Genomic DNA, 25,279 nt, shown 5'->3' with positions numbered 1-25,279 from the left:
CGATCATATCGATTTCGTGGTACAGGGATTTCCCCGCATGTGTTCATTCTTCATTTCCGTTCGACTCGACTGTCGGTGATCATTCTGATGTCTGGACATGCTGCATGGATGTGACTGTTTCTGATCCCAATTTTGATCATTTTACCTTGTGTCTATGTCACAAAACTGGTACCATTCGGGTGTCTAGCTTTTACATTACAGTTATAATCGCACAAGGTAAGTTAATCACATTGAATTACTACCACTCAGCATATAGCATGACGGATGACCAGTCATGCCAGTATGTGTTTCAGAATTTGGAAACCCTGTGCCTGTCACATACACACACCCCCACACAGAAGACAGACCAGCTATAGAAAAATTATCAAATTCGTGTACATCGTGGAACATAGTTACATACTCTTTGCGTGGCTGTGCGTAGTAAGCAGTTGTACGCAGATAGCCTCGCTAATATGGACGCGTAGTCTAGAGTAGCGTTGTACACGCGTGTAGTTAGCATGATTAGTAGCGGAGTAAAAAGCGTAGTTGAATGTTCCACGATGTACACGAATTTAATATTTTTTCTATAGTATAGAGTATTATCTCAGTAAGACTTCATGGCCGATCCTGACTTTTAGACCACCCGAGCTATATAAGGAACAAATTGCAACTTTATCATATTAAACTTTTGCAACAAGGTTAAACATGTTTTCAAGTGTACAAACATACCTTTTATTCCATCGAACAATCTTTATTTTGTTCCAAAATTCACGTTTTTATAGCTATTTTTGACGTAAAAGAGCTGGTAACAAAACCGGTGATGCCAGCTCCGAAGTTTTCGCGTAGCACAAGCGCTTGATGTAGTTTTTGTACGCTCGTTTTGACAGTAATTTACGCTAGCGTATCATGCATTTTCAAGCGCGTTAGACATCGTATTACTGCGTGACGCAATTCTGCATTTATTCAAGATGGCGAATCTCTCGAAAAACGTGATGTATTTTACCCCGTAATTTCCCTCATTACTCAAAGCCCTGCCCTCTATCACAATATTTTAGCTTCTTGGATACCATCGGAAACATAGATTAGTAATATTAGGTAGGTCACTGTATTTTTAAATATTTTTTAGATGATTTTTACGATGAAAAAATTGACGTTTTAAGCTTCTTTTCAAAAATTGGTTTTAGCTTGTCAAAAAACGGGTAAAAAATCGTTTTTAGCTTGTTGGATATTTTTGCTTAATAGTTTAAAGCTTGACTCCTTAGATGAAACTTTTAGTTTAAGCTTGTTAGAATATTAAACCTTGATGAAATAGTAATATTTGAGCCCTATATAGCGCGGGTGGTCTAAAAGTCAGGATCGCCGACTTCATTTTATCATGATCACTGGTTTTGCATTCAGCTCTTTTACATCAAAAATTGCAATAAAAACATGGATTTGGGGTTTTTATCGGGTTCGCCGTCGGACAAGTTTAGAACTGTCAGATTCAAGCTTTCGTCAGGAGTAGCCCTGACTTCTTCAGGACAAAGTACCGTACCTAAGAATGAGACATGTAGATTGCCCCTTGCCTAATGATGGCTCTGAAAAGAAAATTCGCCATCTTGAATTGTGCAGAATTGCGTCATGCAAGCAGTAAAATACTGTCAAACGCGCTTGAAAATGCTTGATACGCGAGCGTAAATCACTGTCAAAATGAGCGTGCATCAAGCGCTTGTGCTGCGCGAAACATTTTTGGAGTTTGCATCACCGGTTTTGCATTCAGCTTTTTTACGTCAAAAATTGTGATAAAAACACAGATTTAGGAACAAAATAAAGCTTGTTTGATGAAATAAAAGGTATGTTTGAAAGAACATGTTTAACCTTGATGCGAAAGTTTAATTTGATATTTGATAAATTCATTATTTTAACCTTATGAATACAAAGTATCAATTTTCATATTAAAAATTTTTAGGTCAACCATGAATGATCCTAGCATTTAGGTCTAGGTCCAGGGACACTACAAAACCGAAAACTTAAAAAACTTTTTAAAAAAAATAATAAAAATAATTTTTTTTGTTTTTTTGGGTTTTTTTTGCAATTTCGGGTACCCGGTTACCCGCCCGAAAAATGCGCCGGGTACCCGGGTACAAAATTACCCGAAAATGCCAGGCCTAATGCACACACATACTATTTGTCACTGACAATTACATGTATGTGTTGCACGTGTCATAATCCGGGGTCATAATCTCATGTTTTATGTCACACGTGAGTGTTGCTCGAGAAGTCTACTACCGTCAAACATGTACTGTGGTAATATGTCATGATGACGTGCTGTTACTGCTGCAATCGGGCTGATACAATTAAAATTAATGCGAGAGTTGATTGAGAACGTCGACGACCGTGATCTTGATATCTCACATAGTACATATCTCACATACATTCCTTTTATGTGAGTGTTGCTTAAAAGTCTACTACTACTAGCCATGTTAAATGCACTTGTCTCTGTGGATCACTGTCACGCTGACTTTTACTGGTTGATTATAGTGCATATGATATAGTAAGCAACAAGAGCATCATGTGAGTTTATGTTGAGCGGAAATCCCCTTGACTAAAAACTTCCAGGACATAAATGGGGAGTTTCTTGACCGATAAATAAATGGTCACAAAACCCATTGTTTTGCCTCACTGACACTTGCAAAAGTAGCCCAATTTTAGACAAGTAGCAGCATGTTTTTTTGGGTAGCGGCAAGTGATCTCTGAGTAGCCCATTTGTGCCCCATAGCAACCACTAATCAATTCAATTTTGAGAAATTTTGTATCAGAGATACATGTACAGCATGCACACTGCATAAAGTGGTCAGTGTTGCCAAAACTTTTCAGCGTCAAGGAGTGGCGCATTGATTCGCCAGGCCGCGGTAAAGGATTCTCAAGTAGCCCAATTTTTTAAGCTTCCAAAAAGCTTATTGACCGATCAATAAATGGTCACAAAACCCATTGTAATTTCAATTTGGAGCTTCAAAGACTCAAAACCTTTATAAATCGGCTAAATTGAAAGGAAAATACATCAAATTACTGCCGCGGCCTGAGACTGGCAAAAGTAGCCCAATTTTAGGCAAGTAGCGGCATGCTTTTTTGAGTATCGGCAAGTGATCACCAAGTAGCCCAATTGTGCGCCTAAGGTGCGGCGTTGGCATCACTGCAAGTGGTCTGGTTGTTCAAGTGCAGTATTGATTGCATGAAGGGATGCATTGTTCTCTTCAATTGTGGAGAGCTGGACTGCCCACTGGACCATGGTTGCTATAATATACAGGGGGAAGTTTGCATTACATTTTAAGTTACATACAATGATACAATATGCCTCAAAAGGTCCCCAAACATTGCTAAAAATGTACTGAAAAAGAATCAGTTTTGCCAGCTTAAAAAAATGTCAAACACATGTAAATTAAATGCGGAAAATAAGTCTACTTTAATGGTCCACTGTTTTGGTGTTGATGGTCATCATATTTTGTGTCATACCATGGAATGATGTACATGTGTATCAGGGCTGTCAACTTTTTGGAATTGCTTGGCGTGAGACACTGTCGAACAGAGGCATACCAGGAGGGAATTTTATTATTTGGTGACTACAATGTTCATTTTGACCCATGATTATTTGAGCCATGGCGCTCAAGAATTCTAAAAAGTGTGGGGGGATAATCTGAAAAGCGTGGGGGGGGACAATAAATTATTTTTACGATTAATCATTTGACAGCTTTATGCGTGAGATTTAATACCTAGGTGTGAGATTATACTACCTTGGCATGAGACTGTGAGAAAGTGACCCAATGCATAAATGGGAAAAAGTATGGCAACCTCAGCTAAAAAAAATAATGATATCTTACATTTGTATCTCTATTCCAACATTGCACGAGCAAAAAATGTGAGAAAGATCAAGAGTCAATCATTAGAGTGCATTTATTAGATAGAGATGAGGGGAAAGAGTAAGGAGCTTGAAAATTTGTATGAAACTTGTGTCAAATTTATAGGCTTTATTCCTCTTGACTTATGTTTAAAGCTCTATCCACACAGGTAAATCTCTGTCAAGATGACACGTGACACCCCAGGAAGGGCAAGGCCATATCGACCCAAACATTCCGACTGTAAGCAGACAGCTGAGAGGTTCTTCGCATATTTGAATGGTAGTCATCACAGCAAAGTCACTAGTAAAGATGAACTTAGAGACATCTTCTATGGGGATTTCCAAGATTCATTTAAACAAGGAGAAAAAGCAGGTAGGTCAGAATTTCAATCTGTCATTGTGTACATGTATTTGCTCATAAAGTTGTTTTCCATTGATGATGCTTACCTGAAGCAAAATCCCTCCTTTGTCAAACATGTTGTGGAAGCTAAATTGCTTGGTTTGTTTCTTGGAAATTGAAGCTGATGCATGTGTCATAAAGTCATAATTATAACTTGCCTCAAAAGAATTTGGAGTAATTACCTTTATCTCTAGGTACAAGTCACCTTTGTTTCAAGCGGACATATTTGTAAGAACATAATTATTTATTATTTAAAACTAGGGCAAGCCATTGTGCATTACACAATTGATGTACATTTTACACAGAATTAGAGAAAGAGAAGCGGGACTGCGAAAGAGGCATTCCTTGTCATGCAAACACGACATCTCTTGATGGGCGCATTTGAGAGACGCACATGATGCAACCTGATGCTATAAAGATGAGATGCAGAATTTGTTTGCATTCGTCTCCGCACACAGTCAGTATAGAACCCAAATACCCCCAAATATTTCTCCCCATAGCTGACGGCGCGATTGTATGTGGCGGTATAGGGAGTCCCGGTTTTCCTTTCAGTGGCATTTTATGAAAAACACAATGCTAATTTCAGTCTATTTCCATTTTTGTAACAAAAAACAACAACAAGGGTTTACATGCTAGTCTATGGTAGGAGTCATTGAGGGCGCTATCACATCAGTTTTCAGGCCTTCTAGGAATAAAAAAAAATATCGTTTTGCACAATATGTGCTTCAAACATAGGGGTAAGTCTTGCAGTAGTTCACTTTGACATTGTCCTCAAAATTAAATTCCTATACCTCCTTGCTTAAGACATTTATTTTTTGTAAATGTAGGAGTCATTTAAGGTTACAAAAAAATTTGTCTCTTAAACATTTTGCAAAAAGGCTATGTGCTATGCTTGCTTACATGTTTGCCGGCAAATGAGGACACACACAAGATTTTCACCCTAAACTGCGGACCTACCTCCAACCGAGGACAGTCCTCAGTCTCAAACTGCTTCAAAAGACCTCAAATGCATGCTAAATGTATTATTGTGATATTTGCTCAAAACCGCAGACCATGCGTGTAAAAACTACAGTCAGCAGTTGATGGATAAAATTCTGTTTCGTATCATACACACAAAAAATCCACCATTTTAGTCCACAGTTAGGTGATGAAAACACGATACACACACATCCGTGGTTTGATAGCAATACACACAGGGGTGTGTGTGTGTGTTTTTAGCCCACTTTTTTCTATTATTTGTTTCCATTTTTTGTTGACAATTAGTCAATTGAAAGAAACAGTGCAAACAATTCAGAGCTTATAGGGCTATTCATACTTATTCATTGCATGTGCATTTTAATATTGGCAAATCAAGTTAGAAATAATAATGGATAGGAACTAAAAATTAAGGATTGATTGTCTGAGCTTTTAATTGAATCCAAAAATTTTTTCTGCAGCATGTAACTTCTCAGCGATGATATTTATGCTGAAATCAGTTGGCAAGATTGGGGTTCAGGAAGGACATGTATACCTACACAAAGGACCAGGGTTTGTCTCGGTTGACCAGTACCTCAATCTCACATCCAAGCCATCTGGTAAACAACAGAAAGCTGCTGCAGCAAAGAGTAAAACAGGACAAGGAGGAGGAAATGCCCAGTATCCGTATTACTGTGAACTGTGCAAAGTACAAGGGAATTCAGATGTGTCTTATAGAGGACATTTGACTGGGATAAGACATCGCTACCAATTAGTTTGTAAAGCAGTGGGAGCTAGAAGGTACAAATTGTATTTTCTTTTAAATTTTAAATTTTTAATATTTTTAAATTCCAAAATATTGATAAGAAACATAAAGAAATATAGAGGCACTTGCTGAGCTGCATAATAATGAGATAGAGAATCAGTGAGCTACTTTTTTATAGCAGAATTTTCTTGGCAAGGGCAGACATAGGGAAAAATGTATTTATGACTTTTAATGATTTAGGAAATATATGTTTTGGGGTCATTTTCATGCTAGTACAACTAGTGAAAACTTCATTGAATTTGAAAGGCAAAGACCAATTTAGGAGCAAAAATACTACCACCAACAACAGCAATATTGCCAATATTTCCTCCAAATGTTTGATATTATTAAGCTTTTTGTTTATTGAATCATATTCCCCCTATAACCATGGTAAATCTATGGGGTTCTTCATGCCCAATAAAATGATCACATGATAATCCTATTTTGTTACACTGTGTTGATGTTTTGTTCTCAACAGGGCAGACTTGATTCAAGCCAAGCATGGTACCAGCCTTCATAGTGAATTTGACACAGAAAATGGCAACATCAAAGCTATTGGAGAGAAGGGCAAAACTTGCTCATTCAACATCACTATCAAAAATGAAAGGTATGTTAAATTGACTCCTAGTGTACAGCTTATAAGAGTCCACATTTTTCAGCAGATCTGCTTGCATCTAACATATGGACTTTAACCCCGGTCTCCTCAGATTTTTTTGGGGGGAGGGGGGGGGGTCATTGTATCTACCACAGGATTGGTTTATAGTGGTGTGCCTGCAGAATTCTAGGTGAGAGGGTTTTATTCCAAGAGAAAGCTAACCAAGGACTCCAGTTAATAGGTGATGTGTTGCTGTGCAGTGTTTTTTGACAGGAAACTTTTGAAAAATGAGAGATTTAACCAAGTTATTCTCAAATATGCAGAGTTCTGTTATTCATTCTTTGTCATCTTCCTACAGTTCATCAGAAACTATAGCATTCATGTCTTGTGTGGTACTCAAGGACCAGCCTGCTATTACATTGTCAGATAAATATGATGTCACACAAGCCAAAAGAGTGGTCCATTTAAAGCCAGGTAAAGTTTGTGTTTATTGTTTGTTTGTTTTTATCATTAGATAAATCAAAAGGGCTAAAGAGTCATGAATTGATTGACCTTTTCGGTAAATCCCATAAGCCTCTGCAAGTACACCTGAGATGTCGTCATTTGACGTCACACCGATCTGCACCGATGCGCGCAACGTTTTTCAAACATTGTTACTGCACATTGCAAGTCGGCGTGACATCAAATGACGACATCTCAGGTGTACTCGTAAAGGCTTATGAGATTTACCGAAATGGTCAATTACAACTTTTGGTTAAGTAATGTCTGTCACATTTTGTACCAGTGAATTGGAATGTAAACTTTGGAACTGGTATTTTGATATCACAAAGGCAGAGAACATGGAGCCTTTTTTTTTTTTTTTTTTTTTTTCCCAATAGACCTTTTCATATCGAAGTTTTCGAAGTAACTTTTAAATGATCCTGTTTTTAAAAACGGGTCATCATACGCAGTTCTTCTTCTTCTTTGTTCTTTTCTTCCCCTTCACCAAAAAGCAGAAAGGGGCGTTAGGATACAAAGAAACCTGTAATAAAGAACTATAAAATGAATTATATTTGTGAATATTCTATGAGTAACTGTATATTTCCATTTTGTCATATTTTTCAGGGTTTGATTGCAGTGTAACTGTAGAATGCAAGCTGAAATCTGTGACAGTGCTGCGCAGCCCAATAGCTTTTGCCTTCAAAGTTGTTGGCTCCGGGGAAGTAAGAAAACATTAACACTAATCATATGATACTAAAAAGAGTGCTCTTTATTATGAAAAGAGTAATAAAATTGCAGAGCTGTACATTTAAGGGGGTACTACACCCCTGTGGTAAATTTGTGACTATTTTTGTATTTTCTCAAAAACTAAAAACACATTGGTAACAAAAGTTATGTATATTATTGGGGCAATGAATCCAATTACTACACTGAAATGTCAGTGACTCAAGACAAGCGGTTCAGTATATATGATAGGAAATGAGGTACATCCTAGCGGTACCTCATTTCTTATCATAAATTACGAACCGCTAGTCTTGGGTCACTGAAATTCCAGTATAGTAATTGGATTCCTTGCCCCTATAATATACATAACTTTTGTTACCAGTGTATTATTAGTTTTTGAGAAAAGTGCAAAAATAATCACAAATTTATCGAAGGGTGTAGTACCCCCTTTAGTCCACAATAATATTACAAATAATGACAAAACAAATTAAAACAAAAATGCTTAAAACAGAAGAATCCTTTCACACTGTTCAGTAACCTGTCTCTTCCCAGACTCTCATTTGTCCTGGGCAATTCAAATACATGTTGACTTTAGCATTCAGTCCATGATGTGTAGATGAGATGGAAATATTGATTATTTCTTAAATACTGAAAAGAACAGAAAATGAAAAATTATGGTAATTATTTGTTTGTTTCATTTATCAACAGGTCTTTCAGATTCTTAGATTTTTAGCTGTTGAAGTTGGCAGCAAAGTATCAAGTGATTTACCACCCTCTAAGCCATATGTGCGCCCTCCAAGGATATCAAGACGAGAAGCTAAAGGAGAAATTGTCGAAGGGAAACCACTGCCACAGTAAGCACACAAATTTATACATACACTCACTCCCCCCTTATTCTCCCCCACCTACAACTTGGATTTTACACAGAAAAGTGAGGACATTTTACTATTGAAACCATGGACACATATATGTGACTTTATACCTCGCATGGGGAGACCTTTCTGAAGATGTGTGGTGCCCTAAAGTTGGACGAGGTCTTGTAACCATGAACATCCACAGTGTTTGTGTATCCATGTTTCATACTTCCAAGATTGCATGTGACAAAAGATATACCATCCCCACACACACCCCCACACAGACGGATCATTTTCCTATTCATTATACGCATCTACTAAGATCACCAACTACCAAAATGGTAATTTTCATCAGGGCCTGATCTTAATAAGCATGGATTTTGCGACCTAACATAACCTAACATTTTGGGCACCATCGATCACCCTGTCGATGCTTCCTGTGGCCTGGTTGAGATACACTGTCACATACCTTTGTTCTGCTTATAGAACAAACCTAAAGTTTGATGATGTCTTATAATTATACAAAAGTCAGTTTGCTAGGAAGCTAGTCCCCTCCCTTCCTGAAACGTAAGTGTGAAATATTGAAAATTCAAAACTGAAATGTAAACTTTTTAACCAATGTTTTTGACTAGTTTTTTACATACATAAATTGGACTTTTGACCCCCTCCAGGACTTTCATTTATAGGACTTATTAAACTTTTGGGTTGTTCCCTTATACATGACCAAACTTAGTCTGTAAAAAAGAGGCATGTATGTGATTTATATATACATAACCAAACTTTAGTCTGTCAAAAAGAGGCATGTACGAGGGGGTATCAAAAAGTTTTAGAAATCACCCAGAAGTGAAGGAGCTATATTGATAAAATTTTGTCACTGTAATCACTGGTCCTTATGTACATTAGGGTCAACAAAAAAGAAATTTCAACGATATAGGTCCTTCACTTATGGGTGATTTCTAACTAAAACTTTTGATACCCCTCGTATATGATTTGAGTTTGTAAGATTATTCCAAGACCTGCTCTGTTTTCATTCAATAATTCTTCAATGTGTTACAGCAATAGGAAAGACTCTTACAGCAATGTAAATGGTGACTCTATTCCTCTTATCTGATCCCTCTTATCTCATTTATTGTCATTTTCCATAGACTAGATTTAATATTAGTATATTTGTAATTTTGTAAGGTAATAGTTTGGTACATGTTAATAGTATGATTTATAGAATATTTTTTGTCAATATCTATTTTCCAGATCTCAGAGCAACCAGCTGATCTTAGAAAATCTGGATAATGCTACTGTTCCGAATGCACTCCATTTTCAACTCATCAGTAAAGGTGGTGTTGGAAAAGTCAAGTAAGTTACTTACATTACATACAGGTGCATGAACACATAGGAGGTGGTCATGCTCTGAATACTATAAAAGGCCAGTAGTGTGTAAGCGGGTGGTCAAGAAGTGAATGCTCACATACAGCTGAATCATGATAATTTAATTAAAACTTGACAACCCTGCAAATGCCACAGATATTTCTTGTTCCAGATTTTGTCAACAGGTTAGATATTGTTTAGATTTCCTTCACATTGACTGCTTTATGGAGGTATATTTTGCATTTCTGATGGCTTGAAGGTACCTCAAAAGTTTACCAAAGAGGGGGGGGGGGGCTAACCAATTAGCATGATATTTAGAGGCAAATTACAAAACATTTTAATATTTGATGGTTTTGCAATTATTACAATAAAAGTTGACAAACCCTTAGATTCATTCATCCAATCTGAAGATTTATTCAGCTGATCGAGAAACCATTCCATTTTCATATAGGGATATCATCGAGCCTCCATTAAGTTGGTCCAATTATTGTTCCAAGCTGAATACGTTGCTGCATGTAGAAGAATGCCAGATGGAAGTAGACATAAGACGATATGACATGAAATCTGTGGTCATGACACAGGATGGTAATCCAAGATTTCTCAGACTAAAGGTAGGTGCTGCATCAGTTTAATCTTGTATCATGCAGTCTTGCATGAGGGTAAATGGAGCACATTGGTTGATGTTTTGTTGATGTGACTGTCGCTGCCAGGGCATGGGGTTGGATCTGGTGGTTGTGGCATTAGCCTGTAGCATTGGCTGCAGGTTCTGTCCTTTTGTGGTGAGTGCGATTTTGTGCTTGGGGTGGGGTGTGTGTCTGTGGTGCTAATAGGGCATGATCATGTGGAATACATACTGTATTTGAAACATTGGATTCACAGTACTCCTTTTGGCACATGTTTCCGCTGATATTTTATGTTGCTTGCAAATGTTAAAACTTGTGTGTCTTGCAGGGCGTACATTTATTCTAAAACCTAAAATGTGCGTTTGTTTATAATTTAATAATGCTTAAAAAACTGTCACTCATTCACCAAATGTTTATAAAATACTTGAGATATTTCAGGTAAAAGCTTATTTCAGCATCAAAAGTCAATTGTATGTGACATAACTAGTGTCACTTTTTCTATCATAAAAAATAAATCAGTAAGATGAAGATATGTCATAAAGTTGTGAATGTCCCTTTTTTGTAAACCAAAACTATAAAACCACTGTGCTATAAAACTATCATATTGCACACCACATTTGACTCCTTCACAGGTACCAGGACTAGCCGAAAACCGTCCGTCTGTTTTGAAGGGTGACCACCTGTATGCACACTTTGCCGATTCCCCGCAAGAGAAGTGTTTCAAAGGCTATGTACATAGGATTGAACTGGAAGAAGTGATTCTTGGATTTGGAGGAGAGTAAGTGTAATCGGGTATGGTTCTATAGTCTGTCCACATAGAAGTACAAAGTAAATAGACCTCGGAAACTGGAGGTATGAGAATGATTCTTTCAGCGCAATGCTTCTTTGGCGCGCCAACTGTTGCGCGATTTGTACATCACGCTCTTTACACATCGCGTCACGCTCGCGTGTGATGCAAAGCATCGACCCCCGATGCCACAGATTTGGTTTGTACTTCTAAGTGGACAGACTGCAACCCCGGACCTTAGACGTGATTTCTATAAAGCTGTTCGTGTGCACAACCAAATTCAGAAGGAAATTAAAAGGCAGAGAAAAAGTGCCGATGCTCGATATCAAGAAAAGTGCTACAGGTCCAACTTTTATAGCTTCGCTAAGAAATCAACCAAGGGTACTTTTGGCGAAAAGGAGAGTGCACCCTCCTTTACCAAACATTTTGCCGATAGATATTATCCTGCTACCTACAGCACTCCAAAATTGTTAACCTCAAACACATCTCATCCTTTCCTTGGATCAAAGTCAATCCGACCGATGTTGAAGAGGGCCTCTTGCCGCTTGACATGTCTCCGATTCTACCAAAACATGTTCGCTTAGTATTGAACAAGAAAAGTGCTACGTCAGCGCCAGGTCCTGATGGGCTAATGTATGGTCATCTGAAGAAACTGCCTTGTACACATAGATTTATGGCAACTTTGTTTAACAAAATCTTGAAATCAGGCACACCACCCTCAATGTGGACCTTAAGTCGTGTTAAATTAATTCATAAAGACCCAAACTCTCCTACAGACGACCCAGGTAATTTTCGTGATGATTGCGCTTGACTAGTTCTATTGGTAAAATTTACCATCTGATCTTGGCTGATAGATTCGATCGTTTCATCAAGGATAACGAACTCCTTGACATTGAATTACAAAAAGCTTTCTTGAAGCATATCAATGGGACAATAGATCACACATTTGTTGTCTCTGAAATTATGCGTCACGCCAGACTTGCTCAGAAAACAGTTCACCTTACCTGGTTTGATCTAAAGCATGCTTTTGGGTCTGTTTCACATGATGTTATTTCTCATACGCTTAAGTGCAACAGCTTTCCGGAAGAAATAGTCACTTATATCTCTAACCTTTATGGTAATCTTAAAGGTCAAGTTGTTACTCCAAACTGGTCCTCTGAATTATTCCAATTCAAACGGGCGTGTTTCAAGGAGATCCATTATCTCCTCTTATATTTCTCCTTGCCTTCAACCCAATCATTGACTACATTAAATCGGAAGAGAGGCATGGTTATTTACTTAATAAGGCCTCAAATGTTCGCCATATTGTTAATCCATTTGCTGACGATTTCAATCTTGCCACTCGAAGGAGAGATACCCATCAGAGGATCCTTCGAACATTGATGATATTATAACAAAACTGGGTCTAACCCTTAAGCCATCAAAGTGTAAATCTCTTTCAATTGTTAATGGTAGTTTTCAACCAATCATGTTCAAAGTTGGTGATGCGGAAATTGAAACTCTTCATGATACCAACCATAAGTATCTTGGTGTTTTGTAACTAAGCTGGGGAAACCAGCTGAAGTGTTATATGAAACGCACAACATTCTCAAACAAAGACTAGAGAATATTGCTAATACATTGATCAGAAATGAGTTTAAATTTGCCATTTATATAAGGTACCTTCTACCATCGCTAGATACCACCCCACGGTCCATGAACTCAACGGGTCTGACCTTCCTAAACTAGATGCCCTCTGCAACTCATTTGTCAAAAAATGGCTGCAGATCCCTAGACCGGTACCTTGGCTGGTCTTTACTCTTCTGGTTCGCTTTCAAATTCGCAGCATTTCCCAGCTGTATAAAGAAGGTCATGCTTCTAAGTTTGTGCATCTTAAAAGAAGCTTCGACTCAAGAGTTCAGGATGCGTTGGTATCAAAGCTGGCTAGAGAAGAATCATTTTCTCGTAAATTTTCCATAATTCATTATAGTCAGAACTTGTACAATGAAGCTGTTAAAGCTCTGGAAAATAATCCGACCCGTAGCAATCCAGTGCCCACAAAAAAAGGTATTGTTGGTAAGATCAAAGAGTTTGTCACTGATGAAATCCAGTAACCTGTGGAATTCTAAAGTTAAAGAATTGCTGGTTCAAGGTCGGTTTCTCCAGCTTATTCACTTATTTTTTTTTTTTTAATGATATGCGCGACCATGTGGTGTCTTACAATTTGCGCTCAACGCAGCCACAGATTCCCTCCCTACATTGACCAACTTGGGGAGGTGGCGCCTAAGATCAGCTAATAATGTCAAATGCCCTTTGTGTCAAAACAGCCAAACTCTCCATCATGTGTTGAACTTTTGCAAAACAAAACTTGATCAAGGAAGGTACACATGGCGCCATGATTCGGTTTTGAACTATTTGGTGTCTCTTTTTAAGAACTCTGACAATACTAATGACTATCATGTTTATGCTGATCTCGGAGGTAAAGGAGAAACAGTCACAACAGTTCCACCTGATGTTCTTCCAGCGCCCTGATCTTGTCATTCATTGGCCTCATCTCAGCAAGATTTGTATTATTGAGTTAACCATACCCTTCAAACAAACATTGTTAATGCCCATCAGAGGAAACTCGACAAATATGCAAGTCTTGTTAATGATCTTACCGAAAAGGGGCTCAAAGTCAATATTCATGCTTTTGAAATTGGTAGTAGAGGTTACCTATCTCCTGAAAACACATCTACTCTTAAGTCCCTTATACATCTCTCTGGTACAACTCAAACTTTTAAGAACGTTCGGAATAATCTTATGAAAATCGTCCTGTGCACATCTTTTAGTTTATATTGTTCCAAATCCGAACCATCATTGATTGATCCACCACTGTTTAAACTATAATGTCTTTTAACAATTGTTTTTTTTTTTTTATAAACATTTTATCTTGCCGGAGACTCGCTGGTCGGGTATCTCCGTGTCCTAGATTTTTCACTGCCAGTTTGTACTACTTTATATGTATTTTATTGTTGCTATATTTATTTTATTCATGTTTCATTATTTGTCTTTGTATAAGAAATTAATGAGAATAAACTGGCTGATTTAATAAAAACAGGTGCTACCATATGATGATGTTTCCATTCGTACTATATTAGAAATGTGTGTAGCTGATATTTCAAACTGTATACCTCGCAGTACATATTGGCTATCAGATAAACTCAAACAATTTGATCACGAGTTGCTCTTGCGATTTCAGACGGAACTGAAAAGCATTTGATCACCAGCGATTTATTTCTCGATGGCCTGGACATTATATATTAGAATAACATATACTTATGTAGGATAATAGAGTTATAATCTATGTCCAAAAATAATAGAGTGATGGAGTGATATAAGTGTGTTGTAGAATTAGATCATAAGGCTTATCAATACTGTTGGATGACTTCTTGCAGTCTTAAATAACCACATCTGGCACAGCATTCACTAGGCTTTATGGTCTAACTCTTTGGCATGCTTGAAGTGGGAGGTAAACCACTATCTTGGTAACAACCTGTCAACACCACCTAGTTACAGATAATGATAATGCCATGTTTAGCCTTGATTCATCTCAGACCTACTACCAGAATATTTACAGAATGTCTTTATCCTTCAATTTGGCAAAAGAAATTGTGTAAGATATACTTATGCTTTACATTGTATGCCTGTTTTTTTCATCATTTTATCTACTTGTTTGTTTAGGTGTATACCTGTTGTTTCAATTTCACACCTTGTTCAAAGTTGTTACTGATTCCCTTCAGTAAATTTGCTGCAATTGTAGTAATGTTCTTGTTTTAGTGAGGTAGCCCAGTGGGCTATGCCAGTTAAAATCCATACATTCATATGGAGGACATAACCTTGATCTCCCACACAGAGGGGTGTATATTTCCAGTGGAGTCACCCATTCAGGTAACTCAATTTAAAATCTACACACCTGTGTGAAAGATTTCGGTCAAGTCTTTCATATGGAGTGTATGGATTTCAACTGTAATAGTCCAATATTGAATTGTATTTTGATTTTATTTTGAATGAAAGTTTTTTAAACCACTCACAGCATGCTTAATTTCCTTTCACCATTTTCAGACTCATGGCTAGATGGACCAAAGGTATGAGGTTTGATATCGAGTTCACCTTCAACCGTGTACCAATCAAGTTGCAGCATCGTGCTGTAAGAGAATGTAGTGTAAACAAAATGGAGATGGTCTTGTTTCCAAAGAAGGAGAAAATAGGAAGTCTGGGACTGCTATGTTCACTGCCAGCAGATGAAAGGTAATACACTGAATGCGAATTGGCTAAAAAACTTCTGAAAATTGGTGAAACATGAAATATACCATTAAATATCATTGTTGTTCAAGTCCAGAATTTTAATCATGTTTTAGACGTTTCATCTTCCATGCAGAAGATTTTATCAGTAATGCGCTGATCTAGCTGCTGCACTACCTCTGGTCCTCCTACTCTCATCCCCAGGGTGTATAGTTGTTTGCATTAGCTGATCGGATACATGACTCCAAGAATAAGTTCCTTCATCGCGATTGATAACATTGTCCCCCCCGCTTTCGAATCCACATTGCTTCTTTGATCTTTGTTGACGCCTTGGGCCCCTTTTAGGTTGCTTTCATCCGTATGAAGCGCAGATAGTGAATGTACTGTGTGTAGTCTTTCGGCATTGCCATGATTGTGTACACCTGGTGAAAGGCTTTAAAATTTGGAGAAGATATTGTAAAATCACTTGTGTATAAAAAGTCCTATTGAAAGTCAGCGTAAAGGCGGGAGCCTGTGTCGTTTCACATCTTTACTTTATTTCAAGACAAGTGTTGCCAGTACTTATTTCTTGGGGAAACACCTTATTCCACCCTTTGGTAGTCATAGTAAAACATTTAAATGCCATTTTTATCATCAGTGATTTTGGGAGAGAGCTGTTTGATCGCCAACTAGCTAGCAATGCTGAGCAAGTGAAAGCTGTCCGTCAAATAGTACAGGGCACTTCCAGACCTGCACCATACCTAGTGTTTGGGCCACCAGGAACTGGCAAGACTGTCACTGTGGTAGAAGCAATAAAGCAGGTATGTGAAATATAAATTGTTCATCAAGGAAGACCTACATAAAAACTGACAATATAAACTTACCATACTACCAAGACTGTTACTGAAGTACAACAAAGATCTTCAAAATATTTGAAGATTTGCTGGAAATAGAATCAATATCAAAGTTTATTTTTTCAAAATTACATTTAAAAAAAGAAAAAGGAAAATTAATTTTTAATGAATTTTGTTCTATCATTTTGACATCTATGTGCACGCGTATCATATACCAAGAATTAGTGAGTTGAATGATGCATAACAGTAGTGACTACCAGTGAAGCATCTTTTAAAAGGATTTGTCTTACAATATTCAGACACTGTATGAACAAGAACAGTGGATATGTTTACAAAGCCATTTCGCTGTGCATCTGGTTTATGTAGCCTTTTATACCAGTCAGCTAGTTAACACATACTCCCTGTCACCACTCATGCTTACAAGCACAGTTATTACTTGATATTTCTCTCTTGCAGGTGTATAGCAAACTTCGTACCAGTTACATCCTGGCCTGTGCCCCATCTAATAGTGCAGCAGACTTACTAGCTAAACGCCTCATCACGGGTGGTACCCCAGTAGCCAAGACCACCATCCTCAGGATGAATGCTGCCAGCAGGGCGTGGCCAACTGTAGACCAGGAACTCAAGGTTTGGCATCTTTTATTATTTGTTTTCAATTCTTGTTTTTGATGGCTAGAATTATGTCAGTTTTTGAAACTGAAATCATACAAATGGGCTATTTTTGAGATGAACTGTAAAGTCAATATTGAGTTAAAAGAATATGGTAATAATGATGATCTGCAAACATTGAATACTTAAAGATCTTAAATGTACACATAGGAGTAAAATCTGATTGTCCTCTTTTCCCAATTTTTATTAGATTTGCCTCTTTTTGTATGGATTTTTTTTCTTTAAATTAAAACAAATATTAATTCTATATCTCTTTTTGTATAGGGAGCTAACTGCTGCAATTTCAACAAAATGACGGGTGAAAACTACTTCCCATCTAAGGAAGACATCATGAGGAAGAGGATTGTAGTCACTACTCTAGTCACAGCAGGCAGGTGAGTCAACTAGCCACTTGGATTATGTGATGCAATCAAACAAAAACAATCTCAGGCCAAGGATAATCGAAGAAAACCTGCAAGAGCGAGTATGGGCTGGAAACCAAATGCAAGTAAAGTTGGCGAACAGCTGATGACAAACAAACAAAAACGGAGATGTGAAATGACACATAATGATACTGTAATTGAAATGTGTTAGAATTGGATTAATCATCAAGTTTTCACTTGCATTGATTCAAACTGTTTTCCCATCCCAGGATTGCATCAGCCAAGGATTTCCCCAGGGATCATTTCACACATATCTTCTTAGATGAAGCTGGTCATGCTGTAGAACCAGAAGCCATCATATCTATTGGAAGCTTACTCAATCCTAGGAACAAGAAAGGAGGACAGATTGTGCTGGCTGGAGATCCCAAACAACTTGGACCTGTGCTACGCTCACCACTGGCTAAAGAGCATGGATTGGGTAAGAATATATTGGGGTGTGAATGAGTTGATTGTAAACACATTGAAATTCTATAAATCACTGTAATTTATCAATTGATAATTAATGCAATGTGGTTAGAGAATGGGAACCATAATAATTATCAATTTGCTATTGTAGTAGTATTTGGTGGTGCACAAAAAATGGCCAAAACCTTGGCATCCCTAAGTGCATATCCAATGTAATACCATCATTTATCTTAGCCTGGCTGCACCACGCCATTGTTTTTGCTTAACAGAGTCAGTTCACTTGTTGCTTAAATTAGTCCTCAGCAATGCTACTCATTGTTGAGGCCTGGATTTGATCAGCTAATCTATACTGAATAAGACCATGCGATCGGGTGCATTGCCTCACTGTTCTGCTTGAGTCGTGATCGCTGACGACCATGAACCACCAAAATTCTCATGCCCATGCTATGCACATGACATTTATTTATTTTCCAACTTTGTTTTACTTTGGCAGAATTGTCTCTCCTTGAACGTCTAATGACACAAAATCCATTGTACACTCGTAAGGAGTCAGATGAGAGCGCAGAGATATATGATTCCAGGATACTCACCAAACTTATACGTAACTACCGTTCTCATCCTGCCATCCTTAAGTTACCCAATCAGATGTTTTATGATAATGAGCTACAGGTACATGCAAATGAGATGGTACGCAATACCTTCACCTCATGGGATCACCTGCCAAGAAAGGTTAGTTATTTTTCAGGCATTAATCATTTGCACTGATCTTGTATGTTTGGTTTTTTTTGCTTGTTTTGTTATTGTTGATGTTGTTGCTTTGGTTTTATTTACTGTACTAATTACTTGTTGGTTAGCCTCAACTCATTCACGGTGGTTTGGTCGGAGGTGCATTCCCAATATGTCACCTGCCTCAAACTTCTGAAGGAGAGACACTGAGGTTGAAATATGTTGTGGTCATATCTGTTGATATCAAATTTGGAAATAAAGGTTGGTTTGATAAACCGTGCAGTGTTATCTATCCTATGGAGCAGCTAATATGTATATTTTTGCAGAGGGCAAACATTACATAATTATTGCATTATGAACTGTACTATAAATATATAGGTTTTTTAATTAATTTCTGGACATCATGGAACATTTGGCATGCATGTAGCTCAGCAACAACTAAAAACAAAGGTACAATGCATCATACACTGTACAAAACGCTGTATGTTTATCGTACTACCTGTACATGACAGGTACCTTCCACAATGGCCCCATATGATTTGTAACAAGTTTAGATTCAAAAGCACAGGATTTTGTTCAATATTTCCTCCCAAGTGAAGGCAGTTTCATGGTACACAATACAATAATGAACATAGCAGTGGCATGCTATTCAAAATGATTGAACAAATATGAACACCTGTATTTCCCTCCAGGGTTTCCCTATCATATTCCATGGAGTGGAGGGTAGAGATGAAAGGGAAGGACAGAGTCCATCATTTTTCAACCTGCAGGAAGTGCAGGTAGTTGTGGAATACATCGAGGACCTGAGGGAGAAGCGTGGTGGTAGGAAGATCAAGCAGTCTGACATAGGAATCATATCACCATACAGGAGACAGGTAATGGGATATTCCATCCATCCATGGAAGGCATGACCTTAATCTCCCACATCGGGAGTGTGAATTTCAAATGGGACTCCATTTCAAATCTACACACCGTAAATGGGAGATTAAGGTCAATTCTATATATTTTTTTAAAATATGTTTTGTATTCTAACTACATACTCTCAAAAAAGTTGGTCAGTCGATTACTTAATTATTTTATCTTTTATATAAATAATTTTACTTCCATTAGTGAAAGGATCAAACACACATCATTCCCATCAAATGTAATGAATATTAAGCATTGTATTAAAAATTATTTCTATTAAAAATAGACGTAGAAATAAAGTTTAATCTATGTGGTAAATTAAATATGAGGAAGGTTTTTTTAACACAAGTCAACACATACATAAATGACAGCCACTGGCTGTCATTTATGTATGTGTTGACTTGTGTTAAAAAAACCTTCCTCATATTAAAAATAGAATAAATTTGGGTTGGGTCTTTAACTTCAATGGTTTCACGTTGCAGGTACAAAAGATCCAGCAGGTGTTGAAGAAACGCAACCATACTGAAATCAAGGTTGGTTCTGTTGAAGAGTTCCAGGGACAAGAAAGACTTATCATCATTGTGTCAACTGTACGTAGCACCAAGCCAGAACATCTGCAGCTAGATATGGACTACAAATTAGGCTTTCTCAGAAACCCCAAGGTATGCTATGACTAAATTAGACAATAATAGGTAAGAGCATGGGCCTTGCCTAAAAGGCTTATTTTTCAACACTATCAACACCATGGCACTACTAGGATTTGTTTTTTAAAGCACAGTGATTTATAGTGCGCTACACACAGGCACAACGCCTAGACGTTGATCCACAAGCCTCAGCACACTTTACAGGTTGTCGCTGACCACTACGGCCCACATCATGCCATAAACCATTTAACAGCATTTCAGGGACTTTGCTGCTTCAAGAGCGCACACCCTAGACATTCCACAAATAACCTTCGCAACCAGGATCAGCTCCACGAGTTTCGTACGGGTTACAATGAGACAAACTGGCAGTGAGTTCCTTGTCCAAGGGAATTTCAAGCTACTAGGCGTACTAGGCACCACCAGGGTTCGAACCCGCAACCTCTCGCACCATAGTCGAACGCCTTATCGATTGAGCTAACTTGACTGCACCCCACAATCATGATTTAAAACCTGTGCTGCTGGGCCATTGCCTTTATACTGTCATTTCAGAGCTTGAATTCTTATGGAAAAAGTTATGGTGAAACATTTTGTGGTAATGTAACACTGATGAAAAATATGCAAAACACATGTAATTTTGAAAACTCATTTATTTGTTTAGAGTATGACCAATAGATGTAATGTGAAAACATGATCAGTGTGGTACTGAAATTGTGTGATCAGCTATATTTTGTCAATAAATAGCCCATGAAAAGTACAACTATTTTGAGGGTTATAGAATTAAATCTTGCACTAGCATTCATTTTTAACTGGCAATTAAAGTAATGGAATGTCTGTTCTGTTTTCAGAGGTTCAATGTTGCTATCACCCGTGCCAAGGCTCTACTGGTCGTCATTGGTAACCCATACATGCTTAGTAAGGATGAACACTGGAACCAGTAAGTAGTATATTTTGTCATATTCTTATATTCTTGCAGGGTTCCCACGGTCCTTGAAAGTCCTTGAATTTGCAAACACCTTTTCAATGCCTTGAAAGTCCTGGAAATTTGCACAGGGTCCTTGAAAGTCCTTGAAAATTGGAATTTTACCTAAAATATTTTTTTGACAAAATTTGGGGAGTGGAGAGGAGCTGTCACTTTCATTAATATATGCCTCATGGAGAGCCACATCCTGATTTTTGTGTTGTGGTAAGTCTTTGAAAATCATGCTTTTGGACCTTGTAAAGTCCTTGAATTTTAAAGGCTTCAAGGTGCGGGAACCCTGTTCTTGTCTTAATGATATAATTGCAATGTTGTGGATCTCTTAAAAATGCACTTAAATCATTGCCATGCATGAAGAATCAGAAGATAAATTCTATTGCATATGTTGTTTCCAGGCTGTTTTTATTTAATTGTAGCAATTTCTACACATGGTAAGTTGATTTATCATGTTGTTTCTATTTTCGATATAGGCTTCTCCATTATTGTGTTGAGAATAAAGCTTACACTGGATGCCATTATGCAGACGATGACAACACGTTAGATGACATCATTCACAGGTTGGAGAAGATTAATCTCGGTGACATGGGTAGGTAGTTTGTAATTAATGATCATGTAATGAATCAAAATTGTGCCTAATAACAAATTTGAGTTGTATCAAAGTGTCATGAAATGTTTCATTAAAAAACTTTGTGAAAGTAGAAATGTTTGCAGTGCTACAATATGTTTGAAGTTAAATGCAGCCCAAATGTCTTGAAGAGCCATTTTCAAAATGAACACATTTGAAAAGTGAAAAAGATTATGCAAGAGGTTTAATACGGGAAGGAATTTATCAAATGATTGATATCTTCTGATCTGGTTATATCTGTCCCTCTTTTCAAAGTGTAATGATAAATTCTAAGAAAGCACAAGACTACAAAACATTTGTGCATGCAACACAGACCCACTTACTGTGCTGTATGTATATAAAGTTTAAATCAGAATGGACCAGCATAGTGCCATTCAAACAGCTGAGTTTGAATTCTTCAGTTTATTTGATGATTACATTAAAAGATTATTATTATTATTATATGTGTAGTAAAATTGTGTGTTGCTTTCTCCACTTTGATGTATTAGTTAAGATATACATTAAAAAATCATTTGTGACCCATCACATCGAAACAGCTGCTTTTTAGCTTGAAAATGACACCTTGCTTGTTGAAATCAGATACAGCAAAAATGTTTTATGAGGCAAAACAATCTCAAAATTTTTATTCTCTTTATATTTTTTCATCTTCTTTCATTGTCATCTGCCAATGAAGCTAGCCGCGAAGTGGTCGGTTTTGATGTGATGGGTCACATTTGATGTTGCAGGTGATTTTCTGTGTCAAATTGCACCATTGTATGTATGTGTAAGTTTCTTACTATTTGTGCAATCAATGTTCACATTTCCTTTAACCCGCAATTATTGTACTTTGCAGCAGAGGAACCTAAAGAAGAACCAACTCCAGATGAACCTAGCCTTGTATCACAGCACAATGACCCTGAATGGAGAGGAGAAAACTAGCAGCATGATCATTGTCAAATGAATCTATCAATGACCCTGAATGGAGAAGAAAAAACTGGTAGCATCATCATTGTCGGATGACCTTAGCGTAGTGTCACAATACAATTACCCTGAATGGAGGAGGAACTAGTAGCATTATCATTGTTGCTAGTGTCAAATTGTTATCGTTATCAGTCATTATTAGCTGAATGAAGTCATAGTTGGTCAATGCAGTATTTGTGTGCAGACTTACTTTGTTTGTTTTTTTAATTTTTTTAATCTTTGATGTTTTATGTTATACTTTATTTTCAATTTCACTTGTTACAGAGTTTGCAATTGATTTTTCAATTTTTGTGATTTTTGCAATATTCTCATGTGGAAAGCAAAATATTTTTGGTTTAAAGAAACATCAACTGAGATGTTAATTGATATGAGCAGTAATAATTTAATCAACAATAATTAAGTAGATAAGTTAAATTTTATGGAGGTTTGAAAATGAAATATTTTTCAGATGCATAAAATATTGTTAAAATATTGTGAATATTGGTGTTTGTGTGAGATCAAGCTTGAACTGATGTAATGATAACTATGACTCTGTCATTGCAGTTTACATTTGTCTTGATCCATTAGGTCAAAGTATTATTGCAATTGAAATTTATGTCCATTGAATAATGAATTTGCCACATATTTATTCTTATAGGCAAACTATCTAATTCTCGATCATGAGCGAACATACCTTCTGCTGTTGCGTCAGTGTACTTTTAGTGGAATAACACAATCACACAACCTAATACTGTGATTTGTCAATTCTCAAAAGCTGTGCATACTCCTTAAGCGTGTTGTCCTTGTGTAGTACGGCGACAAAAATATCTGTGCGTACCCAGCTGGCTCTCGTGATTGAGGATTTGATATTTTGCTTATAGCAATATGCTAAAATATCAATGGTACACATAGAGGACATTAATGGAGTCACCACTGATATTCATGGTATATGATACTATGTATTTTTTAATTTTCTACACATTCCTGGAGTGATGTTGTTTGCCTATTTATGGAACTGTGTCGGTGTTCTTACCAAAAGACAAACTTACATCATTCACAACTTAAATTGTGCATGCTTGAAAAGAGTCCAACTGTGGAGGATTAGATATTTAGAATAGAGGATGCCATAATCCTAATCTTAACCTTAATACTAGCGTTATCTTTTACCTTGATCCGTCCACTAATCCAAGCCCTTACCCTAATCCTAAAATCTGGAAGAGGTATACGTATCCCCTAATGTAATATTTTACAATAGTTTAGTGTATAGGCTAGTAAATGTAAAATACATATGTATAACTGAAGGGACACATAGTATTACTAATTATGTACATAACATGGTTTTTAAATCAAAATATTATTTTTTAAGAGAAAGTAGCAAATAATATGTAACATTTACATAATTCTTTCTTAGATTTTAACTTTTTTACTACCAAAGTTTGTGCAGCTGAGCTGTTTAAGATTTTATTTAGAGTACTTGTTTTCTTAAAATGGTAAAGAGAAATGCTGTCCCTCTTGTACATAAAGGAGAAGATTAGCAATTCAGATACTTTCTAGGTCCAGTTTCTAGAAGCAAGGCTAGTGGACAGGCTTCCTAAGCCATCAGGCTTAAGCCCAATCAGTCCTATATACCAGTGCTTACAATTTTACATCATACATCACCTTGAAAGATCAATCAATAAAATGGATCCACATTGGCAGGGCAGCCAGGGCTAGCCTGCTGGCTTAGGAACCCGGACCACTAGCCAAGCTTCAAGAAATCTGACCTTAGGCTTTTATCATTAATATTCAGAATGTTAGTGTATTATTGTTATAATGAATGTTGGTCAAAAGCTGATTTTTTTAAATGAATTTATTAAAAATGTGGTAAGTTGCGTAGAATGAGGGTGTACAAAAAATGATTAGTACTGCACCATAACATTCAACAACATTTTGGTATCAGAACAAAACTGAAATGCAAGTATTAAACATCTATATTTTGCACTCTACAGCAAAGTGGATCTTGTGTTGGGGAGGTTAAAAAAGACCATTTTGGTCATGAAGTCAAACCTCAAAATAGCATGGAGACTGTACTAATCATTAAGGCACCCTTTACCATATATGTATTTTGTTTCTTATTTGTCATAATTCCTTGCCAAATTTAATTTTGTGGTTGTCAGGAAATATCATAAGTACCAAAAATGAATAATGCTGCATATTAACTCGGTGTTCACCATATTGTTCTTCTCACTTATGAAAGCCAGTTTTGACCTCTGTGGATTTTCCATAGCAATTCTTTTGGTCTGTACTCTTTGGGTATAATCTCTTTGGATTATACACCACTCTGCAGATTGCTGGAAAATATGTACAACTCCTAGCAAACATTTCAGAAAAGCATGTTTACATGTATGTAAAATAACTACACTGGCATTGAGGCACATAATATTGGTTGCATTACA

General features: G+C 37.0%; 1 protein-coding gene across 3 annotated transcripts; it reads left to right on the top strand.

Moving 5' to 3' along the window:
- The first annotated feature begins 32 nt into the window (after positions 1-32).
- LOC140148651 (putative helicase MOV-10) lies at positions 33-25,279 on the top strand. Of its 3 annotated transcripts, none has more exons than XM_072170684.1 (21): positions 33-216; positions 4,024-4,226; positions 5,690-6,008; positions 6,491-6,619; positions 6,966-7,081; positions 7,712-7,809; positions 8,519-8,664; positions 9,913-10,014; positions 10,478-10,637; positions 11,282-11,427; positions 15,520-15,705; positions 16,337-16,499; positions 16,989-17,159; positions 17,466-17,575; positions 17,833-18,041; positions 18,522-18,757; positions 19,447-19,629; positions 20,143-20,322; positions 21,150-21,238; positions 21,751-21,866; positions 22,738-25,279. In XM_072170684.1, the coding sequence occupies exons 2-21, from the start codon at positions 4,040-4,042 to the stop codon at positions 22,821-22,823; spliced, it is 3,132 nt and encodes a 1,043-aa protein (XP_072026785.1). In that variant the 5' UTR covers positions 33-216; positions 4,024-4,039; the 3' UTR covers positions 22,824-25,279. The 3 variants fall into 3 exon arrangements, with proteins under 3 accessions (XP_072026785.1, XP_072026786.1, XP_072026787.1); XM_072170685.1 differs by having other exon boundaries at positions 4,010-4,226; XM_072170686.1 differs by lacking the exon at positions 33-216 and adding an exon at positions 3,491-3,574.

Source organism: Amphiura filiformis, chromosome 3 (genome assembly GCF_039555335.1).
Source record: "Amphiura filiformis chromosome 3, Afil_fr2py, whole genome shotgun sequence".
In the NCBI taxonomy this organism is placed as follows: Eukaryota; Metazoa; Echinodermata; class Ophiuroidea; order Amphilepidida; family Amphiuridae; genus Amphiura; species Amphiura filiformis.
Note: the sequence above shows the minus strand (reverse complement) of the source record. Positions and strands in the feature narration are given on the sequence as shown.

Coding starts and splice junctions, on each gene's coding strand:
- LOC140148651 (XM_072170684.1), top strand. CDS start 4,040: ATGACACGTGACACCCCAGGAAGGGCAAGGCCATATCGACCCAAACAT. Junction 7,810..8,518: donor AAGTTGTTGGCTCCGGGGAA/GTAAGAAAACAT, acceptor ATTTATCAACAG/GTCTTTCAGATTCTTAGATT. Junction 10,638..11,281: donor CAAGATTTCTCAGACTAAAG/GTAGGTGCTGCA, acceptor ACTCCTTCACAG/GTACCAGGACTAGCCGAAAA.